This window comes from Nerophis ophidion, linkage group LG01, assembly GCF_033978795.1.
Source record: "Nerophis ophidion isolate RoL-2023_Sa linkage group LG01, RoL_Noph_v1.0, whole genome shotgun sequence".
NCBI classification, from domain to species: Eukaryota; Metazoa; Chordata; class Actinopteri; order Syngnathiformes; family Syngnathidae; genus Nerophis; species Nerophis ophidion.
In genome coordinates, this window is record NC_084611.1 from 11,689,528 (window position 1) to 11,712,556 (window position 23,029).

The following is a 23,029-nucleotide window of genomic DNA, read 5'->3' on the forward strand; positions in this document are numbered from 1 at the left end:
GGAAAGTACCCACACTCTTTTTTTTACAAAGCCACGCTGTTGTAACACATGCGGAATGTGGCTTGGCATTGTCTTGCTGAAATAAGCAGGGGCGTCCATGAAAAAGACGGCGCTTAGATGGCAGCATATGTTGTTCCAAAACCTGTATGTACCTTTCAGAATGAATGGTGCCTTCACAGATGTATAAGTTACCCATGCCTTGGGCACTAATGCACCCCCATACCATCACAGATGCTGGCTTTGGAATTTTGTGTCAATAACAGTCTGGATGGTTCGCTTCCCCGATGTCGAATATTTCCAAAAACTATTTGAAATGTGGACTAGTCAGACCACACAACACTTTTCCACTTTGCATCAGTCCATCCCAGATGATCTCAGGCCCAGAGAAGCCGGCGGCGTTTCTGGATGTTGTTGATAAATGGCTTTCGCTTTGCATAGTAAAGCTTTAACTTGCACTTACACATGTAGCGACCAACTGTATTTAGTGACAGTGGTTTTCTGAAGTGTTCCTGAGCCCATGTGGTGATATCCTTTTGAGATTTATGATGGTTTTTGATACAATGCCGTCCGAGGGATCGAAGGTCACGGTGATTCAATGTTGGTTTCCGGCCATGCCGCTTACGTGGAGTGAATCCTCCAGATTCTCTGAACCTTTTGATGATATTACGGGCCGGAGATGTTGAAATCCCTAAATTTCTTGCAATTGCACTTTGAGAAACGTTGTTCTTAAACTGTTTGACTATTTGCTCACGCAGTTGTGGACAAAGGGGTGTACCTCGCCCCATCCTTTCTTGTGAAAGACTGAGCATTTTTTGGGAAGCTGTTTTTATACCCAATCATGGCACCCACCTGTTCCCAATTAGCCTGCACACCTGAGGGATGTTCCGAATAAGTGTTTGATGAGCATTCCTCAACTTTATCAGTATTTATTGTCACCTTTCCCAACTTCTTTGTCACGTGTTGCTGGCATCAAATTCTAAAGTTAATGATTATTAGCACAAAAAAAAAACGTTTATCAGTTTGAACATCAAATATGTTGTCTTTGTAGCATATTCAACTGAATATGGGTTGAAAATGATTCGCAAATCATTGTATTCCGTTTATATTTACATCTAACACAATTTCCCAACTCATATGGAAACGGGGTTTGTATGACATAAACAGTGGGATTTCTAACACTTAGTTTGTGACATGTTTGTTCGCCTACAGAAAATATATTAAAACATTTTTTTCTCTTCATTGTTTTCTGTTTTCTGTTAATTAGTTTGCCCAACCAGTCTACATGTGCTTTGTGGACTTGGAGAAGGCATTCGACCGTGTCCCTCGGGAAGTCCTGTGGGGAGTGCTCAGAGAGTATGGGGTATCGGACTGTCTTATTGTGGCGGTCCGCTCCCTGTATGATCAGTGCCAGAGCTTGGTCCGCATTGCCGGCAGTAAGTCGAACACGTTTCCAGTGAGGGTTGGACTCCGCCAAGGCTGCCCTTTGTCACCGATTCTGTTCAGAACTTTTATGGATAGAATTTCTAGGCGCAGTCAAGGCGTTCCGGTTTGGTGACCGCAGGATTAGGTCTCTGCTTTTTGCAGATGATGTGGTCCTGATGGTTTCATCTGACCGGGATCTTCAGCTCTCACTGGATCGGTTCGCAGCCGAGTGTGAAGCGACCGGAATGAGAATCAGCACCTCCAAGTCCGAGTCCATGGTTCTCGCCCGGAAAAGGTTGGAGTGCCATCTCCGGGTTGGGGAGGAGACCCTGCCCCAAGTGGAGGAGTTCAAGTACCTAGGAGTCTTGTTCACGAGTGGGGGAAGAGTGGATCGTGAGATCGACAGGCGGATCGGTGCGGCGTCTTCAGTAATGCGGACGTTGTACCGATCCGTTGTGGTGAAGAAGGAGCTGAGCCGGAAGGCAAAGCTCTCAATTTACCGGTCGATCTACGTTTCCATCCTCACCTATGGTCATGAGCTTTGGGTCATGACCGAAAGGATAAGATCACGGGTACAAGCGGCCGAAATGAGTTTCCTCCGCCATGTGGCGGGGCTCTCCCTTAGAGATAGGGTGAGAAGCTCTGCCATCCGGGAGGAACTCAAAGTAAAGCCGCTGCTCCTTCACATCGAGAGGAGCCAGATGAGTCAGGATGCCACCCGAACGCCTCCCTAGGGAGGTGTTTAGGGCACGGCCACGGGGAAGACCCAGGACACGTTGGGAAGACTATGTCTCCCGGCTGGCCTGGGAACGCCTCGGGATCCCCCGGGAAGAGCTAGACGAAGTGGCTGGGGAGAGGGAAGTCTGGGTTTCCCTGCTTAGGCTGTTGCCCCCGCGGCCCGACCTCGGATAAGCGGGAGAAGATGGATGGATGGATGGATATTGGGTTTCACTATGTAAAGCGCTTTGAGTCACTAGAGAAAAGCGCTATATAAATACAATTCACTTCACTTCACTATGACATAAACAGTGGGATTTCTAACACTTAATTTGTGACATGTTTGTTCTCCGACAGAAAATATATGAAAAAAATGTTTCTTCTTCATTGTTTTCTATTTTCACACTTATCTGAAAGAGGTCAAGGGTACCACTAGGGCGGCGCTGGAGCCGAGGGTTGCTCAACCCCATTCTATGCCATATTTTGGGGTATTTATTATACAAATGATAGCTATTTATTGACCTTCCAATTATACTGGTTAGAAATATGGCAGTAATAAAAAAATATATTTATTGCGTTTTAAAGGACTACTTGTATTGTTATTATTATATATCATGATTACATTAATGCTCAACATTTTCAACAAAATCATTGTCAAATGCTTATAATTTTGACTTTGGGTAATATCCATCCGCATTAAGTTGCATTAAAAATAATTAAATTATATTTGCTGGTACTTGCAGAAACCCTGATTTAGTTTTGTGTATTTCCACTACTTTATGTAGTAAATATTGGTTTACAACTTCCTGCACTGCATCCTACATTTGTCACATTTCCTTATTTCGCTATGTGATGTCCAAGAAGGCGACATCATCACGTCATTGTCCCCTCGCTGCAGATCTTTGGCTTCCTGGCCTTCATGTGCAGCATCCTGGCCGTCGGGAACTACTGCTGGGAGCTGGACGAGGGCTCGACCTTCACGGCCTTCCTACCTCGGCAGAACGGCAGCGACGCCGCCTTCTCCTCCTTCCTCACCTTCTGGTCTTACGTCATCATCCTCAACACCGTGGTGCCCATTTCGCTCTACGTCAGGTGGGCAATGAATGCCTTAATGAGTTCTTAATGGGTAATGAATGCCTTAATGAGTTCAGACCCAATGACTTGTATTGTACTTTTACGCTACGTATCAATGGAATTAAGCACATAAATGTGTCATTATTCATCTAAAGCAGGGGTAGGGAACCTATGGCTCTAGAGCCAGATGTGGCTCTTTTGATGTCTGCATCTGGTTCCCTGATAAATCTGAGCTGCCGTTGCTTAACACGATAAGTAATGAATAATTCCTCTTGTAATCACAGTGTTGAAAATAATGTTCAAAATATAAAACATTCTCATGCATTTTTAATCCTGTTCAAGAAGTTGCGTTAATGGTAAGAAGTTATTTATTTATTATTGGTTAGTGTGGGGCTCGCCCTCCTAGGGGGTTCTGCAGACCCCCAAGCGCCGACATGAGAGCCTGTTTCAGGGTTACAATATTGTTTTATTTTTCAATAAGTCTCTCAGTTGCTTTCCAGCAATAGTATTTCCAGCCCCCAACCCCGTCTCTCCTCCTGGCTGCTGCTTATAACAGAGCGACAGGTGATTAGATAAAAAGGCCCAGGTGGGCCGTCTACGCACCCGTCGCTGCAGGCCCGCAGGCCACTCCCCCTCCACAGTTAGCTTCAGAATAACAATGTTGTTACAAAGAATAAGAGACCTGTTATACTCTAGAAATGTTGGTCTTACTTAAAAATGCACTTGTTTAGTTGTGTTCAGGGTTAAAAAAAATATTGTATGGCTCTTACGGAAATATATTTTAAAATATTTGGCTTTTTGGCTCCAAAGGCCAAAAAGGTTCCCGACCCCTGATCTAAAGTATAAGTCCATTATTTGATTGTTTAATCATTTTGTTAATTTTTTCAATATTCTATATTTTTTAGTAATTTAAGGATTTTTTTATGATTCAATTAGTATTTAATAATTTATTTTTTTATTTTATAGCGTTTAAAGCTGTATTTAATATTTAAATGAATAATTACATTTTTTATCATTTATTTTATGTTTTTCTTAATTATTTCATGATTTTATTATATTTTATTTTTTCATCATTCATTGTATAATTTACTGAATTATTTTATGATGTAATTATTATTGCATTTTTTAAGTATTTATTTTAAGGATAACTTAATTATTACATGATTTAATTAATTATTTATTTTTTTAATCATCTATTTTATGATTTACTTAACTATTTCATGATTTGATTATGTTTTCACTAATTATTTCAAATGTTTATTGTTTCCTTTTTTAATCTTTTATTTAATAATTTACTGAATTATTTCATTATTTAATTATTATTGCATTTTTTTATCATTTATTTTATGGTTAACTTAATACATGATTTGATTAATTTTTTAATTTTTTTTAATCATTTGTTTTATAATTTACTCAATTATTTCATGATTAATTAATTTTTAAATTTGTTTAATCATTTATTTTATGTTTTTCCTAATTATTTCATGATTTCATTCATTATTTAATTTTTTAATAATTTATTTAATAATTTACTCAATTGTATCATGATTTAATTATTATTGCATTTTTTTAATAATTTATTTTATGGTTAACTTAATTATTTACATTTGTTATTAATTATTTCATTTTTTAATAATTGTATTAATTTACTGATTTTTTTCATGATTTAATTATTATTGCATTGTGTATCATTTTTTTTATGGTTAACTTAATTATTACATGATTTAATTAATTATTTAATTTTTTTAATCACTTATTTTATGATTTACTTAACCATTTCATGATTAATTAATGTTTCTTTTTTTTTAATCATTTATTATATGTTTTTCTTAATTATTTCATGATTTAATTAGTTATTTCATTTTTGAATCATTAATTTTATAATTTACTGATTATTTCATGCTTTTATTATTATTGCATTTTTTTCTCATTTATTTTATGGTTAACTTAATTATTAGATGATTTAATTAATTATTTCATTTTTTAATCATTTATTTTTGTTTTATTTAATCATCTCATGAATAATTAATTATTTCATTTTTTTAATCTTTTATTTTATGTTATTTCAATTATTTCAAGACTTAATTAAATATTTAATTTTTAATCATTACTTTTATAATTTACTGATTATTTCATGTTTTTATTATTATTGCATTTTTCAATCATTTATTTTATGGTTAACTTAATTATTAGATGATTGAATTAATTATTTCATTTTTTTAATCATTTATTTTATGATTTACTTAATTATTTCATGATTAATTGATTATTTCATTTTTTTAATCATTTATATTATGCTTTTCTCAATTATTTCATGATTTAAATAAATGTTTAATTTTTTTATCATTACTTTTATAATTTACTGATTACTTCATGTTTTAATTTTTATTGCATTTTTCAATCATTTATTTTATGGTTAACTTAATTATTAGATGATTGAATTAATTCTTTCATTTTTTAATCATTTATTTTATGTTTTTCTCAATTATCTCATGAATAATTAATTATTTCATTTTTTTAATCATTTATTTCATGGTTAACTTAATTATTAGATGATTGAATTAAGTATTTCATTTTTTTATCATTTATTTTATGATTTACTTAATTATTTCATGAATAATTAATTATTTCATTTTTTAAATAATTTATTTTATGGTTTTCTCAATTATTTCATGATTTAATTAAATATTTAATTTTTTAATCATTAATTTGATAATTTACTGATTATTTCATGTTTTTATTATTATTGCATTTTTTCATTTATTTTATGGTTGACTTAATTATTAGATGATTGAATTAATTATTTAATTTTTTTAATCATTTATTTTCCGATTTACTTAATTATTTCATAATTAATTAATTATTTCACTTTTTTAATCATTTATTTTATGTTTTTCTCAATTATTTCATGATTTAATTAAATGTTTAAATTTTAATCATTAATTGTATAATTTACTGATTAATTCATGTTTTTATTATTATTGCATTTTTCAATCATTTATTTTATGGTTAACTTCATTATTAGATGATTGAATTAATGATTTCATTTTTTAATCTTTTATTTTTGATTTACTTAATTATCTCATGAATAATTAATTATTTCATTTTTTTAATCATTTATTTTATGTTTTTCTCAATTATTTCATGACCTAATTAAATATTTCATTATTTTATCATTACTTTTAAAATGTTACTGATTATTTCATGTTTTTATTATTATTGCATTGTTCTAATCATTTATTTCATGGTTAATTTAATTATTAGATGATTGAATTAATTATTTCATTTTTTTAATCATTTATTTTATATTTTTCTCAATTATTTCATGATTTAATTAAATGTTTAATTTTTTAATCTTTAATTTTATAATTTACTGATTATTTCATGTTTTTATTATTATTGCATTTTTTTTATCATTTATTTTATGGTTAACTTAATTATTAGATGATTGAATTAATTAATTAATTTTTTTAATCATTTATTTCATGATTTACTTAATTATTTCATGATTAATTAATTATTTCATTTTTTTAATCATTTATTTTATGTTTTTCTCAATTATTTCATGACTTAATTAAATATTTCATTTTTTTATCATTACTTTTAAAATGTTACTGATTATTTCATGTTTTTATTATTATTGCATTGTTCTAATCATTTATTTCATGGTTAATTTAATTATTAGATGATTGAATTAATTATTTCATTTTTATAATCATTTATTTTATGTTTTTCTCAATTTTTTCATGATTTAATTAAATGTTTAATTTTTTAATCATTAATTTTATAATTTACTGATTATTTCATGTTATTATTATTATTGCATTTTTTAATCATTTATTTTATGGTTAACTTAATTATTAGATGATTGAATTAATTATTTCATTTTTTAATCATTTATTTTATGATTTACTTAATTATTTCATAATTAATTAATAATTTCATTTTTTTATCATTTATTTTATGTTATTCTCAATTATTTCATGATTTAATTAAATGTTTAAATTTTAATCATTAATTTTATAATTTACTGATTATTTCATGTTTTTATTATTATTGCATATTTCAATCATCTATTTTATGGTTAACTTAATTATTAGATGATTTAATTAATTATTTAATTTTTTTAATCATTTATTTTATGTTTTTCTCAATTATTTCATGATTTAATTAAATGTTAAATTTTTTAATCTTTAATTTTATAATTTACTGATTATTTCATGTTTTTATTATTGCATTTTTCAATCATTTATTTTATGGTTAACTTAATTATTAGATGATTGAATTAATTATTTCATTTTTTAATCATTTATTTTATGTTTTTCTCAATTATTTCATGATTTAATTAAATGTTTAATTTTTTAATCTTTAATTTTATAATTTACTGATTATTTCATGTTTTTATTATTATTGCATTTTTTAAATCATTTATTTTATGGTTAACTTAATTATTTGATGATTTAATTAATGATTTCATTTTTGAATCATTTATTTTATGTTTTTCTCAATTATTTCATGATTTAATTAAATGTTTAATTTTTTAATCATTAATTTTATAATTTACTGATTATTTCATGTTATTATTATTATTGCAATTTTTTTATCATTTATTTTATGGTTAACTTAATTATTAGATGATTGAATTAATTAATTAATTTTTTAAATCATTTATTTCATGATTTACTTAATTATTTCATGATTAATTTATTATTTCATTTTTTTAACCATTTATTTTATGTTTTTCTCAATAATTTCACGATTTAAATAAATATTTCATTTTTTTATTAATTTTATAATTTAATGATTATTTCATGTTTTTATTATTATTTTATTTTTTTATCATTTATTTTATGGTTAACTTAATTGTTAGTTGATTGAATTAATTATTTCATTTTCTAATCATTTATTTGATGTTTTTCTCAATTATTTCATTATTTAATTAAATGTTAAATTTTTTAATAATTAATTTTATATTTTACTGATTATTTCATGTTATTATTATTATTATTGCAATTGTTTAATCATTTATTTTATGGTTAACTTGATTATTTCATGAATAATTAATTATTTAATTTTTTTAACCATTTATTTTATGTTTTTCTTAATTATTTCATGATTTAATTAATTATTTCATTTTATAATTTACGGAATTATGTCATGATTTCATATTGCATTTTTAAAAATATTTTTGATGGTTAACTTAACTATTATATGATTTAATTACTTATTTAATTTTTTACAGGAAAAGGAAAAAAGCAATTAAAATAGGAAGCGCAAGAGAAGAAGTAAAACACTACACACAGAAAAAAACGCAATAAACATCAAGTAACTCGGGGCGTGCTGTGACAGGTGGTGACAGTACACCTACTTTGAGACAAGAGCTATAGTCATGCATGCTTGCCTCTGCTTTAAAGTCATACCCAACTTTTTACTAAGTTTTGTTTTTTAAGGATTTCTGCTAGTGGTGTGCCTACGGATTTTTTCAACGCAAAAAAAATGTGCCTTGGCTCGAAAAAGGTTGAAAAACGCTAGAGAAAAAAGCGCTATGTAAATCCGCATCACTTCACTTCCCAATGTGCGTGTGTTCCAGCGTGGAGATCATCCGCCTGGGCAACAGCTTCTACATCGACTGGGACAGGAAGATGTACCACGGCCGCAGCGACACGCCGGCCGAGGCGCGCACCACCACCTTGAACGAGGAGCTGGGCCAGATCAAGTACGTCTTCAGCGACAAGACGGGCACGCTCACGCAGAACATCATGACCTTCAACAAGTGCTCCATCCACGGCAAGTCCTACGGTAAGAACCACTGACGACGTGACCCAGACTTGCGGGTGGAGCGGACTGATGGCGTTTCATCCCCAGGTGACGTCTTCGACTACAAAGGAGAAAGACTAGAAATCAACGAGGTGAGTTCTACGAAAAAATGTTCATGCCATTTTTTTGAAAAGACACATTTTTTTTCTCTCGATGTGGCCCCTGAGTCAAAATGTTTGTCCAGTTTTGTTCTAAACACATTTTTCGGGGGCGGTATAGCTCGGTTGGTAGAGTGGCCGTGCCAGCAACTTGAGGGTTGCGGGTTCGATTCCCGCTTCCGCCATCCTAGTCACTGCCGTTGTGTCCTTGGGCAAGACACTTTACCCACCTGCTCCCAGTGCCACCCACACTGGTTTAAATGTAACTTAGATATTGGGTTTCACTATGTGAAGCGCTTTGAGTCACTAGAGAAAAGCGCTATATAAATATAATTCACTTCACTTTCAACAATATGAGAGCTCTCTAAACATTAAATATTAGTCAGATTTACACTCTCAATTCCAATTACCAAAAAGTCCAGTATAGTAAGGCTTGCTGAGGCTGAGCCAATCAGTGGACAGGATGCAGAACAATGCACTCTGATTGGTTTGATATCCTCTCGTACTACTGTAGTGTTTACATTTTTATGCTTGAAAATTCTGCATATTGGCCAAATATTTTGTAGGGGCAAAAAAAGATATTTAGTCAGCCTCCGATTGTGCAAGTTCTCCCACTTAAAATGATGACAGAGTTCTGTAATGTTCATCATAGGTACACTTCAACTGTGAGAGACAGAATGTGAAAAAAAAATCCAGGAATTCACATTGTAGGAATTTTGAAGAATTTATTTGTAAATTATGGTGGAAAATAAGTATTTGGTCAACCATTCAAAGCTCTCGCTGATGGAAGGAGGTTTTGTCTCAAAATCTTACGATACAGGGCCCCATTCATTCTTTCCTTAACACGGATCAATCGTCCTGTCCCCTTTAGCAGAAAAACAGCCCCAAAGCATGATGTTTCCACCCCCATGCTTCACAGTAGGTGTGGTGTTCTTGGGATGCAACTCAGTATTCTTCTTCCTCCAAACACGACGAGTTGAGTTTATACCAAAAAGTTCTATTTTGGTTTCATCCGACCACATGACATTCTCCCAATCCTCTGCTGTATCATCCATGTATCCATTTTGGTATCAACTCAACTCGTGGTGTTTGGAGGAAGAAGAATACTGAGTTGCATCCCAAGAACACCATACCTACTGTGAAGCATGGGGGTGGAAACATCATGCTTTGGGGGCTGTTTTTCCTGCTAAGGGGACAGGACGATTGATCCGTGTTAAGGAAAGAATGAATGGGGCCATGTATCGTGAGATTTTGAGCCAAAACCTCCTTCCATCAGTGAGAGCTTTGAATGGTTGACCAAATACTTATTTTCCACCATAATTTACAAATAAATTCTTTAAAATTCCTACAATGTGAATTCCTGGATTTTTTTTTCACATTCTGTCTCTCACAGTTGAAGTGTACCTATGATGAACATTACAGAACTCTGTCATCATTTTAAGTGGGAGAACTTGCACAATCGCTGGCTGACTAAATACTTTTTTTGCCCCACTGTATGCTTGAAAAAAATCAACCTTATTTTATTTATTTCAAAGACATGATGCATTTTGTCGGTTCCAATTAAGAGCTCGGCGGCCATACCTCTTAAGACCCAAGCTGTTTGTTTACTTTTTTTTTATTTCTCTTTGCTATTTGGGCTTATCGGACCCTATGTCACGCAATGCTCGCATCGTGGATGCGCTTTGTGTCACCCCAAGATGCACGAGGACCAGACAGGCAGGAATTGCAGGTAAAAACGGGATTTGATATACAAAAGTAACACTGATACAAAAGGCAAAAGAAGCTAACGCTAAACGTAGCAGAGAGTCCAAAATAAGCGTTACGAGCTCACGAGAAGCTAAGGCAAAGCTTAGAACAAGTATAGACATCGAAGATATACCAACTTGAGTGTTGCATGGAGAAAACAAAGGATCCCGAACGAACAAAGGGAGAAGGCAGGCTTAAATACAGGCAGAAATCAGAACACAGGTGCGCGTCAACCGAAAGTAGCAGGTGGAACAAATACGAAACCATGGTAACGGAACAAACACGGAAGTGCACAACTCAGAATTGGAAGAGTCCAAAACAAATAAAAAAACACAAAAGGAGTCAAAAACCAAAACAATATATGATCCGGGCGGCGGATCATAACACCCTAATTAGAATAAAAACTAAGAATCCTCTTTTGATATGATGTATTTAGTCCATAAGTACACATATGTGTACTTCATGTTTAGTGACATGCTAATTCTTATTTTTACACTTTTTTTTTCCAAATTCCATTTTATGTTTTACTCTTCTGACACCACCAGATGGCAGTATAAGTGTCCACATAAGTGGCCATAAGACCCCAATTCGGTAGTGTACACAATTTTGGAAATAAGAGCTAAAAGGTGCTGTCCACGCATGTGGCCAACTAAGCCTTTAGAGCAGGGGTGTCAAACTCAAATACAGAGCGGGCCAAAATCTAAAACTGAACAAAGCCGCGGGCCAAAGTTGAACAAATTAACCTTTTTAATAGGGACCCAAACAAGTTTTGCATTGAATATTGAACAAGCAAGGCTTAAAAAGGGCAGCACGGTGGAACAGGGGTTAGTGCATCTGCCTAACAATATGAAGGTCCTGAGTAATCCTGGGTTCGAACCCGGGCTCGGGATCTTTCTGTGTGGAGTTTGCATGTTCTCCCCGTGACTGCGTGGGTTCTCGGTACTCGGGCTTCCTCCCATAGAACAGGCAGAGCTTATATAACGTAATAGTGCAAAATCAACTTTCAAAAAACATCAGTGGTATATTAAATAAAATTTAATTTAAAAAAATGATGCCTCTTTTCTATTTGCAGCCTTCTGAGGTAAATATCAACATTAACTTTTTCCACAGGCTAATAAATTCGAAAATAAAATAAAAATGAGGTGGGCGGGGTTTGGTGGTTGCGGGGGGTGTATATTGTTGCGTTCCGGAAGAGTTAGTGCTGCATGGGATTCTGGGTATTTGTTCGGTTGTGTTTATGTTGGGTTACGGTGCGGGTGTTCTCCCAAAATTTGTTTTGTCATTCTTGTTTGGTGTGGGTTCACAGTGTGGCGCATATTTGTAACAGTGTTAAAGTTGTTTATACGGCCACCCTCAGTGTGACCTGTATGGCTGTTGACCAAGTATGTGTGTGTGAAAGCCGCATATATTACGTGAGGCTGTTTATATGGAGGAAAAGAGGACGTGACGACACGTTGTAGAGGATGCTAAAGGCAGTGCCTTTAAGGCAAGCTCCCAATATTGTTGTCCGGGTGGAAATCGGGAGAATGGTTGCCCAGGGAGATTTTCGAGAAGGGCACTAAACTTCCGGAGTCTCCCGGGAAAATCGGGACGGTTGGGAAGTATGAGTATTAGTGGTGAATTTGGTGTTCCCGGTGGGCCAGCTCTAATGTTAATTTGATATTGCCTCAAGGGCCAAATGAAATTAAACGGGGGCCAGAGTTTGACACCCATGCTTTAGAGCAGGGGTGCCCATTACGTCGATCGCGAGCTACCAGTTGACCGCGGGGGGTGTGTCAGTCGATCTCCAGCCAGGCTTTTAAAAAAAATAGACCTAAAAATTAGTGATCATCAATCTTCACCAAGACGTCACTTAAATGACATTCACGGTACCGGAGGGTCTTGTGAGATGACGCTGGCTGCTGCAAGATCATTATTATGAAAAAATGACCGAGAGGAAGGCGAGAAACACTTTTTATTTCAACAGACTCTCGCGCCGTACCTTCCGTCAAAACTCTAAAGGCCGACTGCACATTTCCTATCTTCACAATAAAAGCCCTGCTTCATGCTGCCTGCGCTAACTAAATACAGAGTCTCGGAAAACTGGCGTGCACAAGCGATCCCTCAGAAAGCTGGCGTGCACATCACTTGTGCACGCCAGCTTTCCGAGACTCTTATTTTGTTAGCGCAGGCAGCATGAAGCAGGGCTTTTATTGTGAAGATAGGAAATGTGCAGTCGGCCTTTAGAGTTTTGACGGAAGGGACGGCGCGAAAGTCTGTTGGAATAAAAAGTGTTTCTCGCCTTCCTCTCTGTCATTTTTTCATAATAATGAACTGGCAGCAGCCAGCGTCATCTCACAAGACCCTCGGGTGCCGTGAATGTCAATCAAGCAAGCTACGGAATTTGCCGCCAATGTTTTTCTTGTAAAGTGTATGGAAGCTGGATGAATTAGATGCCAAAAAACAACCACTTTCATGTGGTATTGTACAGAAAGGACAACTTTTTTTCTCCTCCATTATAAAATGCGGGCGTTATCATCATTACTGTTTGATTCCAATCAATGCGAGTCATCAGAATCAGGTAATACACCAACTTATATTCTTGTCTTCGTGAAAGAAAGACATCTATATGTGTTACACATGCTTGTATTATCATTAAACACATTTAACTTGTTTACAAAAATGTCTCTTTCATAAATAAATAAATATAAATGATATATATAAATGAGGTAGATCCCCTCGAGTTGGTCAATTGAAAAGTAGCTCGCCTGCAGAAAAAGTGTGGGCACCCCTGCTTTAGAGGGTTTTCATCGTCTTTCGCCAGGGCACCGAGACCGTGGACTTCTCCTTCAATCCGCTGGCGGACCCTCGCTTCACCTTCCACGATCACGCCCTGGTGGAAGCCGTCAAGCTGGAGACCCCTGAGGTCCACGCCTTCTTCCGGCTGCTCGCCCTCTGCCACACCGTCATGGCGGGGGAGAAGAAAGAAGGTGAGGGGGAGTCGTGATGTAACGTTTGACGCGGTACCAAAGACTATAAAAATGGGACCTATTACCGCCCTGCTTGGCACTTAGTATCAAGGGTTGGAATTGGGGGTTAAATCTTCAAAAATGATTCCCGGGCACGGCCACGGCTGCTGCTCACTGCTCCCCTCACCTCCCAGGGGGGGAACAAGGGTATTGGGTCAAATGCAGAGGACACATTTCACCACACTTAGTGTGTGTGTGTGACAATCATTGGTACTTTAACTTTAACTTGAACATACCCTGTTAATCCTGCAGGGCAGCTGGTGTACCAGGCCCAGTCCCCAGACGAGGGCGCTCTCGTAACGGCCGCTCGAAACTTCGGATTCGTCTTCCGCTCAAGGACGCCCGACAGTGTCTCCATTGTGGAAATGGGACAGCAGCGAACTTACCAGCTCTTGGCCATCCTGGATTTCAACAACGTCCGCAAGAGGATGTCCGTCATTGGTAAATACTTTGAAAAAGTGTACGGTGAATATAAAATGGGTTGAACTTGTATAGCGCTTTTTTACCTTCAAGGTACTCATTGAATTATTTACATTATTTACAAACCGGAGAGGGGGTTGGTTTGGTTGATATCAGCACTTCAGTCCATACTTGCCAACCCTCCCGGATTTTCCGGGAGACACCCGGAATTCAGCGCCTCTCCTGAAAACCTCCCGGACAAATTTTCTCCCGAAAATCTCCCGAAATTCACGCAGAGCTGCAGGCCACGCCCCCTAAAGCTCCATGAGAACGACTCAGCAATGTTGTGACCCTCTTAAACAGGACAATACTGCCATCTACTGTACATAGAATATAATAGAATGTACTTTGTTGATCCCTAAGGGATATTCAGCACCACAGTTTGCTCACAATAATTAATAATAATAAAAAATATAATATATATATAATATATTATATATACAATATTCAATATATGAATAATGTAACTATATTTTACATATATTCTACATTTAAGTGCAGTCAAGGAACATATGCATTAGGGCAGTGGTCCCCAACCACCGGTCCATCCATCCATCCATTTTCTACCGCTTATTCCCTTTTGGGGTCACGGGGGGCGCTGGCGCCTATCTCAGCTACAATCGGGCGGAAGGCGGGGTACACCATGGACAAGTCGCCACCTCATCGCAGGGCCAACACAGATAGACAGACAACATTCACACACTAGGGCCAATTTAGTGTTGCCAATCAACCTATCCCCAGGTGCATGTCTTTGGAAGTGGGAGGAAGCCGGAGTACCCGGAGGGAACCCACGCATTCACGGGGAGAACATGCAAACTCCACACAGAAAGATCCCGAGCCTGGATTTGAACCCAGGACTGCAGGACCTTCGTATTGTGAGGCAGACGCACTAACCCCTCTGCCACCGTGAAGCCCAACCAAGCCCAAATAGCAAAGAGAAATAAAAAAGTAAACAAACAGCTTGGGTCTTAAGAGGTATGGCCGCCGAGCTCTTAATTGGAACCGACAAAATGCATCATCTCTTTAAAATAAATAAAATAATGCGGATTTTTTTTCCAGCATACAGTGGGGCAAAAAAGTATTTAGTCAGCCAGCGATTGTGCAAGTTCTCCCACTTAAAATGATGCCCGAGGTCTGTAATTTTCATCATAGGTACACTTCAACTGTGAGAGACAGAATGTGAAAAAAAATCCAGGAATTCACGTTGTAGGAATTTTAAAGGATTTATTTGTAAATTCTTTAATGTAACTATATTCTACATATATTCTACATTTAAGTGCAGTCAAGGAACATATGCATTAAGGCAATGGTCCCCAACCACCGGGCCGCGGCCCAGTACCGGGCCGTGGCCCGATTGGTACCGGGCCGCAGAAGAATTTTTTATAAATTTTTATTTTAAAAAAAATATATATATATTTTTTTATTTTTATTAAATGAAGATAAAAAAACACAATATGCACTTACAATTAGTGCACCAACCACAAAAACCTCCCTTTTCCATGACAAAAACGTCCCTTTTTCATGACAAAGGAAAAAAAATAAAAAATAAAAATAAAATAAACAAAAGCACAATTCAATTTGGCTCAATTGAGGAGAAACGTGGCGACTGTACTCTCTGTACAGTCTTCCACCACGCTCTGACGATAAAAGGTTCACATTCTCTCTTTTATTCGGACACTTCCTGTTTACACGACATCTGCTTTCAAAGGAATGGGGGTATGTAAATAGCTCTTGTTTTTGGTCACATTAAAGACAAAAGAAAAAAATGCCTCGGGCTTGGGCTGGTCCTGGATTCAGCTTGAGTAGGTCTTCGATGACAATAGATAAGCCCCCTCCCGTCTCCTCCCATCGTAAATATAATGGAATTTTCCAAGCCTTTGCTCGGTGCCACAAAGACAGCCTCTTGCCTCTCTAACATTTGACAACCAAACAATTAAACAAGGCGACACAGTAAAGAATCTGGGTATTATCTTCGACCCAACTCTCTCCTTTGAGGCACACATTAAAAGCGTTACTAAAAGGGCCTTCTTTCATCTCCGTAATATCGCTAAAATTCGCTCCATTCTGTCCACTAAAGACGCTGAGATCATTATCCATGCGTTTGTTACGTCTCGTCTCGATTACTGTAACGTATTATTTTCGGGTCTCCCCATGTCTAGCATTAAAAGATTACAGTTGGTACAAAATGCGGCTGCTAGACTTTTGACAAGAACAAGAAAGTTTGATCACATTACGCCTGTACTGGCTCACCTGCACTGGCTTCCTGTGCACTTAAGATGTGACTTTAAGGTTTTACTACTTACGTATAAAATACTACACGGTCTAGCTCCATCCTATCTTGCCGATTGTATTGTACCATATGTCCCGGCAAGAAATCTGCGTTCAAAGGACTCCGGCTTATTAGTGATTCCCAAAGCCCAAAAAAAGTCTGCGGGCTATAGAGCGTTTTCCGTTCGGGCTCCAGTACTCTGGAATGCCCTCCCGGTAACAGTTCGAGATGCTACCTCTGTAGAAGCATTTAAGTCTCACCTTAAAACTCATTTGTATACTCTAGCCTTTAAATAGACTCCCTTTTTAGACCAGTTGATCTGCCGTTTCTTTTCTTTTTCTTCTATGTCCCACTCTCCCTTGTGGAGGGGGGTCCGGTCCGATCCGGTGGCCATGTACTGCTTGCCTGTGTATCGGCTGGGGACATCTCTGCGCTGCTGATCCGCCTCCGCTTGGGATGGTTTCCTGCTGGCTCCGCTGTGAACGGGACTCTCGCTGCTGTGTTGGATCCGCTTTGGACTGGACTCTCGCGACTGTGTTGGATCCATTGTGGATTGAACTTTCACAGTATCATGTTAGACCCGCTCGACATCCATTGCTTTCCTCCTCTCCAAGGTTCTCATAGTCAGCATTGTCACCGACGTCCCACTGGGTGTGAGTTTTCCTTGCCCTTATGTGGGCCTGCTGAGGATGTTGTGGTGGTTTGTGCAGCCCTTTGAGACACTAGTGATTTAGGGCTATATAAGTAAACATTGATTGATTGATTGTCTGTTCATTGGGAACTCAGAACGGAATAGTTTTAGGATAATTTACATACAATTGTTCTGACAATAACTATAACATATAGAACATGCTATTTGTTGTATCAGGTAGCATCTTTTTTTTCACAATGCACTTCTGCCATGACCCGCCCCCGCCAAATTTTAATTGGTTGATGTATGTGACGATAGCTAATGTACGCCCAGTCTCCTATGTGAATTAGATGAATAATATTATTTGATATTTTACGGTAATGTGTTGATAATTTCACACATAAGTCGCTCCAGAGTATAAATCAACTATGAAAAAAAACTGCGACTTATAATCCGAAAAATACGGTAGTTCAATCGTGCATCCTTTTGCATCCAAAGATTGTGCGCACTTCATCGCTATTTCAGGAACAGGAAGTCAGCCCAAGATGATATAGCACACAGTTGTATTAGATATACTTTGCAGTACAACAGCACCACCTAGTGGTTTACGCCTCACCATCACAAAGGGTCTTCCTTGTGGACAGTACGCAGCCCGGAGGGAAAGCTGTCCCTCTACTGCAAAGGCGCGGACACCATGGTCTACGAGAGGCTGCACCGGTCCTGCAGCAAGCTGATGGACGCCACCACGGAGCACCTCAACGTCAGTTATCCCCCCCCCCCCCTCCCGCCAGCGAGAGCCCAGACCATCACCATGTCCGTGTTTCTGCAGGAGTTTGCCGGGGAAGGCCTGCGGACCCTGGCCTTGGCCTACAAGGACCTGGACGAGGACTTTTTCGCCCAGTGGAAAGGGCGCCACCACGAGGCCAGCACCGCGCTGGACGACCGCGAGGGCAAGCTGGACCAGCTGTACGAGGAGATCGAGAGAGACCTGCTGGTAGGCGACATAAAGCGGGGACACTCGCTTAGTGTTTTCTAATTGTTGTGTGTCCAGTTGCTAGGGGCGACCGCCATAGAAGACAAGCTGCAGGACGGCGTTCCTCAGACCATCGAGCAGCTGTCCAAGGCAGACATCAAGATCTGGGTTCTGACCGGTGACAAGCAAGGTAGCGTCGGTTGGATTCTGGAGTCAACCAACTGGCAGTAGTTGCAGACTTGAGAGACAAGGTCCTCGAAAGTGGACATTTTTGTTTTGCATAACAGGGAATATTTTTTGACCATAAGTCAGGGGTGTCTTAATTTTTTCTCTGACGGTCGTATGCACACTAAAAAAGTTCAAGAATGCCGGGGTCATTTATATATATATATATATATATATATATATATATTTATATATATGTATGTATGTATGTATATATATATGTGTATGTATATATATGTGTATGTATGTATGTATATATATGTGTATGTATATATATGTGTATGTATATATATATGTGTGTATATATATATATATGTGTGTATGTATATATATGTGTATGTATATGTATATATATATGTGTGTATATATGTATGTATGTGTATGTATATATATGTGTGTATATGTATATATATGTATATATATATGTGTGTATATATATATATATAGATATATATGTGTATATATATCTATATATATATATGTATATATATATGTGTATATATGTATATATATATGTACGTATATATATGTGTATGTATATTTATATGTATATATACGTATGTGTATATATATATGTATATATATATATATATACATATATATATATATATATGTATATATATATATTTATATATATATATATGTATATATGTATCAAAAAACACAAAATACAAAGTCATTGGAGTTTTAAACGGGTCAATAATCCCAAACTCCACTGATTTTTATTCTTTTATTCTTTTTTTTTTGAGCAATGACAGTAAAAAAAAAAAAAAAATCCCACTAAAATTATTGGGGAAACAAAGGGGTCCCAAGTCATATTTTTTTTTAATTATCATTATTTTACTCTGAGCACTTAAAATCTCCGATCCATCCATCAATTATAAATCTTTATTATGTCTTTTTTTGGTTTTATGCTCTATTTGTCTAAGAAAACTAACATTTTTATATAGCTGACACGCAAAATATGCAATATTTTCCCCAGTAAATATTTCAAAGTGGAATATTTGATGTAAAGTAATCGGAGAGTTGAATAGTTCAATAATTCATAACAAATTTGATGTTTTAAATTTTTCGTTTTGTTTTGAGCAATAACAGTTTCAAAGAAAAAACAATCTGCAATTTTGAACAACATTGCAGTGTAGAACAGCACATGTGTCAATATAAACAAACATCAAATAATTAAACTTACAAACATACAAAGCCTCCAGTAACAAACGTGTCCGCACCATCCAACTTACTGGGTCATGAGCTTAGCTTAATGGATCACTTTAGCCAACCCCTCCAATTTAACTTAAAGACAGCATAAGCCCATTCTAGACGGTTAATAATAAACAGGTTAGTGTTTGTTTTTTTTATACCTTGCTTTGTTCTCTGTTTGACTCATTCAACTTGGTCAAATCTTCTCCAGTGTTCCTCACTACAAAATAACACAAGCATGTACGATTCCCGCTGATACTGCATTGCAGTGTTTTTCAACCACTAGTGTGCCGCGCGATATTGTCTGGTGTGCCTAATTGGTCCCAAAAATATTTTTTTGCAAATCAATAATTACAATACTGTGCCGTTCGTTAGTGTCCGTGCTGTGTAGAACTCGGCTGCAGACCACAGTGTGCGGGTAAAAAGGTATGTAATGCTTAAGTCAAAAATTAACAATAGAAAAAGGCAATGAAGCATAGGGATGGCTATGTAAAACTGAACTAGCTACAAAGTAAACAGAAACAAAATGCTGGACGACAGCAAAAACTAGCGGCGTGTGGTGCGGACAAAGGAGGATAGCAACAACTTCAATAGCCTTGCTTGCTAACACCAATAGCGCCCAAAGGAAGACATGAAACTGCTACAGGAAAACACCAAAATAACAGCGCAAGACAAGAACTGAAGCCCGACCCACAGGAACACACCAACAAACTCAAAATAAGGCACGAGGCGAACCTGGTGGAGTTTTCATTTTATAACGTTTTCTTCTGCTGGTGTGCCTCCGTAATTTTAAATGGAAAAAAAATGTGCCTTGCCTCAGAAAAAAGGTTGAAAAACACCTCTGCATTTTACGGATGTCGATATCGGCCAATATTCAAAGCTCTGCTATCGGAAATGAAAAAGTCGTATTTTGACACCCCTCATTGTTAACATTGTATTTGTGCACAGAAACAGCAGAAAACATCGGTTACTCGTGCAACCTACTGCGCGAGGAGATGAACGACGTCTTCGTCATCTCGGGGAACTCGCCCGAGGACGTCAGGCAGGAGCTGCGGTAACTCAACTTTGGAATCCAACCACACACCCCCCGCAACCCAAAACTCCTCTCCATTGATTTATATTTCATCTTTGTCGGATACTGTGTCATGTTGCAGAAACGCACAGACCGCCATGAAACCGGATGCGGTGGAAGATTCTGTGATTTCACAGCAAAGGAGCCTGGGTAAAAAGGCGAAGGCCATCATCACGGACGAAGTGGTGAACGGCGAGTACGGCCTGGTCATCAACGGGCACAGTCTGGTCAGTCTTGTACCGCCTATCTCGGGGTGTCCAAAAGGCACTTTTTTATTTTGATTGGCCCTTAGCAGATCGTTAAAATAAGGAAATTAAATAAAAAAATAAATAAATAAATAAATATATATATATATACATATATATATGTAGGTGTGGGAAAAATCACAAGACTACTTCATCTCTACAGAACTGTTTCATGAGGGGTTCCCTCAATCATCAGGAGATTTTAATGGAAGCATTCACATACAATGGTTTATATAGGGCACAGAGTGGGTGGGTACAGGCAGGCGTAGGGTGTGGTGATTGGCTCATGTGTTACCAAGGAGGTGTTTCCGTCTGTGGCGGCATGTTGAAATGATTTCACTGCGCTTGTTGAGGGATGACAGGTCTGGATGATATATAATAAACAGTTTCTCTTTTAATATATATATATATATATATATATATATATATATATATATATATATATGTATATATATATATATATATATATATATATATATATATATATATATATATATATATGGTTACTTTGCATGCAGTCAGCTTTTAGACCCTGGCCAGTTTCTTTGTTTTTAGCCCAATGCGTCCCAGTCAAAAGGTTTGGACACCCCTGATGTAGAGTAAACAATGTTTTTATAGTGCTATACAAACATTGACCATATATGGAGTGTAACCCACAAACATCGACCATATATGGATTGTAACCCACAAACATCGACCATATATGGAGTGTAACCCACAAACATCCACCATATATGGAGTGTAACCCACAAACATCCACCATATATGGAGTGTAACCCACAAACATCCACCATATATGGAGTGTAACCCACAAACATCCACCATATATGGAGTGTAACCCACAAACATCGACCATATATGAAGTGTAACCCACAAACATCGACCATATATGGATTGTAACCCACAAACATCGACCATATATGGATTGTAACCCACAAACATCCACCATATATGGAGTGTAACCCACAAACATCGACCATATATGGATTGTAACCCACAAACATCCACCATATATGGAGTGTAACCCACAAACATCCACCATATATGGAGTGTAACCCACAAACATCGACCATATATGGATTGTAACCCACAAACATCCACCATATATGGATTGTAACCCACAAACATCGACCATATATGGATTGTAACCCACAAACATCGACCATATATGGATTGTAACCCACAAACATCGACCGTATATGGAGTGTAACCCACAAACATCGACCATATATGGAGTGTAACCCACAAACATCGACCGTATATGGAGTGTAACCCACAAACATCGACCATATATGGAGTGTAACCCACAAACATCGACCATACATGGAGCGTAACCCACAAACATCGACCATACATGGAGTGTAACCCACAAACATCGACCATATATGGAGTGTAACCCACAAACCTCGACCATATATGGAGTGTAACCCACAAACATCGACCATATATGGAGTGTAACCCACAAACATCGACCATATATGGAGCGTAACCCACAAACATCGACCATATATGGAGCGTAACCCACAAACCTCGACCATATATGGAGTGTAACCCACAAACATCGACCATATATGGAGTGTAACCCACAAACATCGGCCATATATGGAGTGTAACCCACAAACATCAACCATATATCAATCAATCAATCAATGTTTACTTATATAGCCCTAAATCACTAGTGTCTCAAAGGGCTGCACAAACCACCACGACATCCTCGGTAGGCCCACATAAGGGCAAGGAAAACTCACACCCAGTGGGACATTGGTGACAATAATGACCCAGTGGGACGTCGGTGACAATGATGACTATGAGAACCTTAGAGAGGAGGAAAGCAATGGATGTCGAGCGGGTCTAACATGATACTGTGAAAGTTCAATCCACAATGGATACAACACAGTCTCGGGAGTCCAGTCCAAAGAGGATCCAAGACACAGCAGCGAGAGTCCCGTTCACAGCGGAGCCAGCAGGAAACCATCCCAAGCGTATGGAGTGTAACCACAAACATCGACCATACATGGAGTGTAACCCACAAACATCGACCATATATGGAGTGTAACCCACAAACCTCGACCATAT

General features: G+C 37.0%; 1 protein-coding gene across 2 annotated transcripts in view; it reads left to right on the forward strand.

Moving 5' to 3' along the window:
• Window positions 1–23,029, forward strand: part of LOC133550031 (phospholipid-transporting ATPase ID-like) — a 122,328-nt gene that overhangs the window by 67,967 nt on the left and 31,332 nt on the right. For both annotated transcript variants that reach the window (XM_061896030.1, XM_061896037.1), the window contains exons 12-21: window positions 3,038–3,231; window positions 8,804–9,012; window positions 9,079–9,122; window positions 13,678–13,843; window positions 14,135–14,323; window positions 17,886–18,001; window positions 18,071–18,235; window positions 18,293–18,404; window positions 20,585–20,690; window positions 20,791–20,935. In XM_061896030.1, coding sequence (XP_061752014.1) covers window positions 3,038–3,231; window positions 8,804–9,012; window positions 9,079–9,122; window positions 13,678–13,843; window positions 14,135–14,323; window positions 17,886–18,001; window positions 18,071–18,235; window positions 18,293–18,404; window positions 20,585–20,690; window positions 20,791–20,935 — 1,446 coding nt within the window. The remainder of the gene's footprint in view (window positions 1–3,037; window positions 3,232–8,803; window positions 9,013–9,078; window positions 9,123–13,677; window positions 13,844–14,134; window positions 14,324–17,885; window positions 18,002–18,070; window positions 18,236–18,292; window positions 18,405–20,584; window positions 20,691–20,790; window positions 20,936–23,029) is intronic.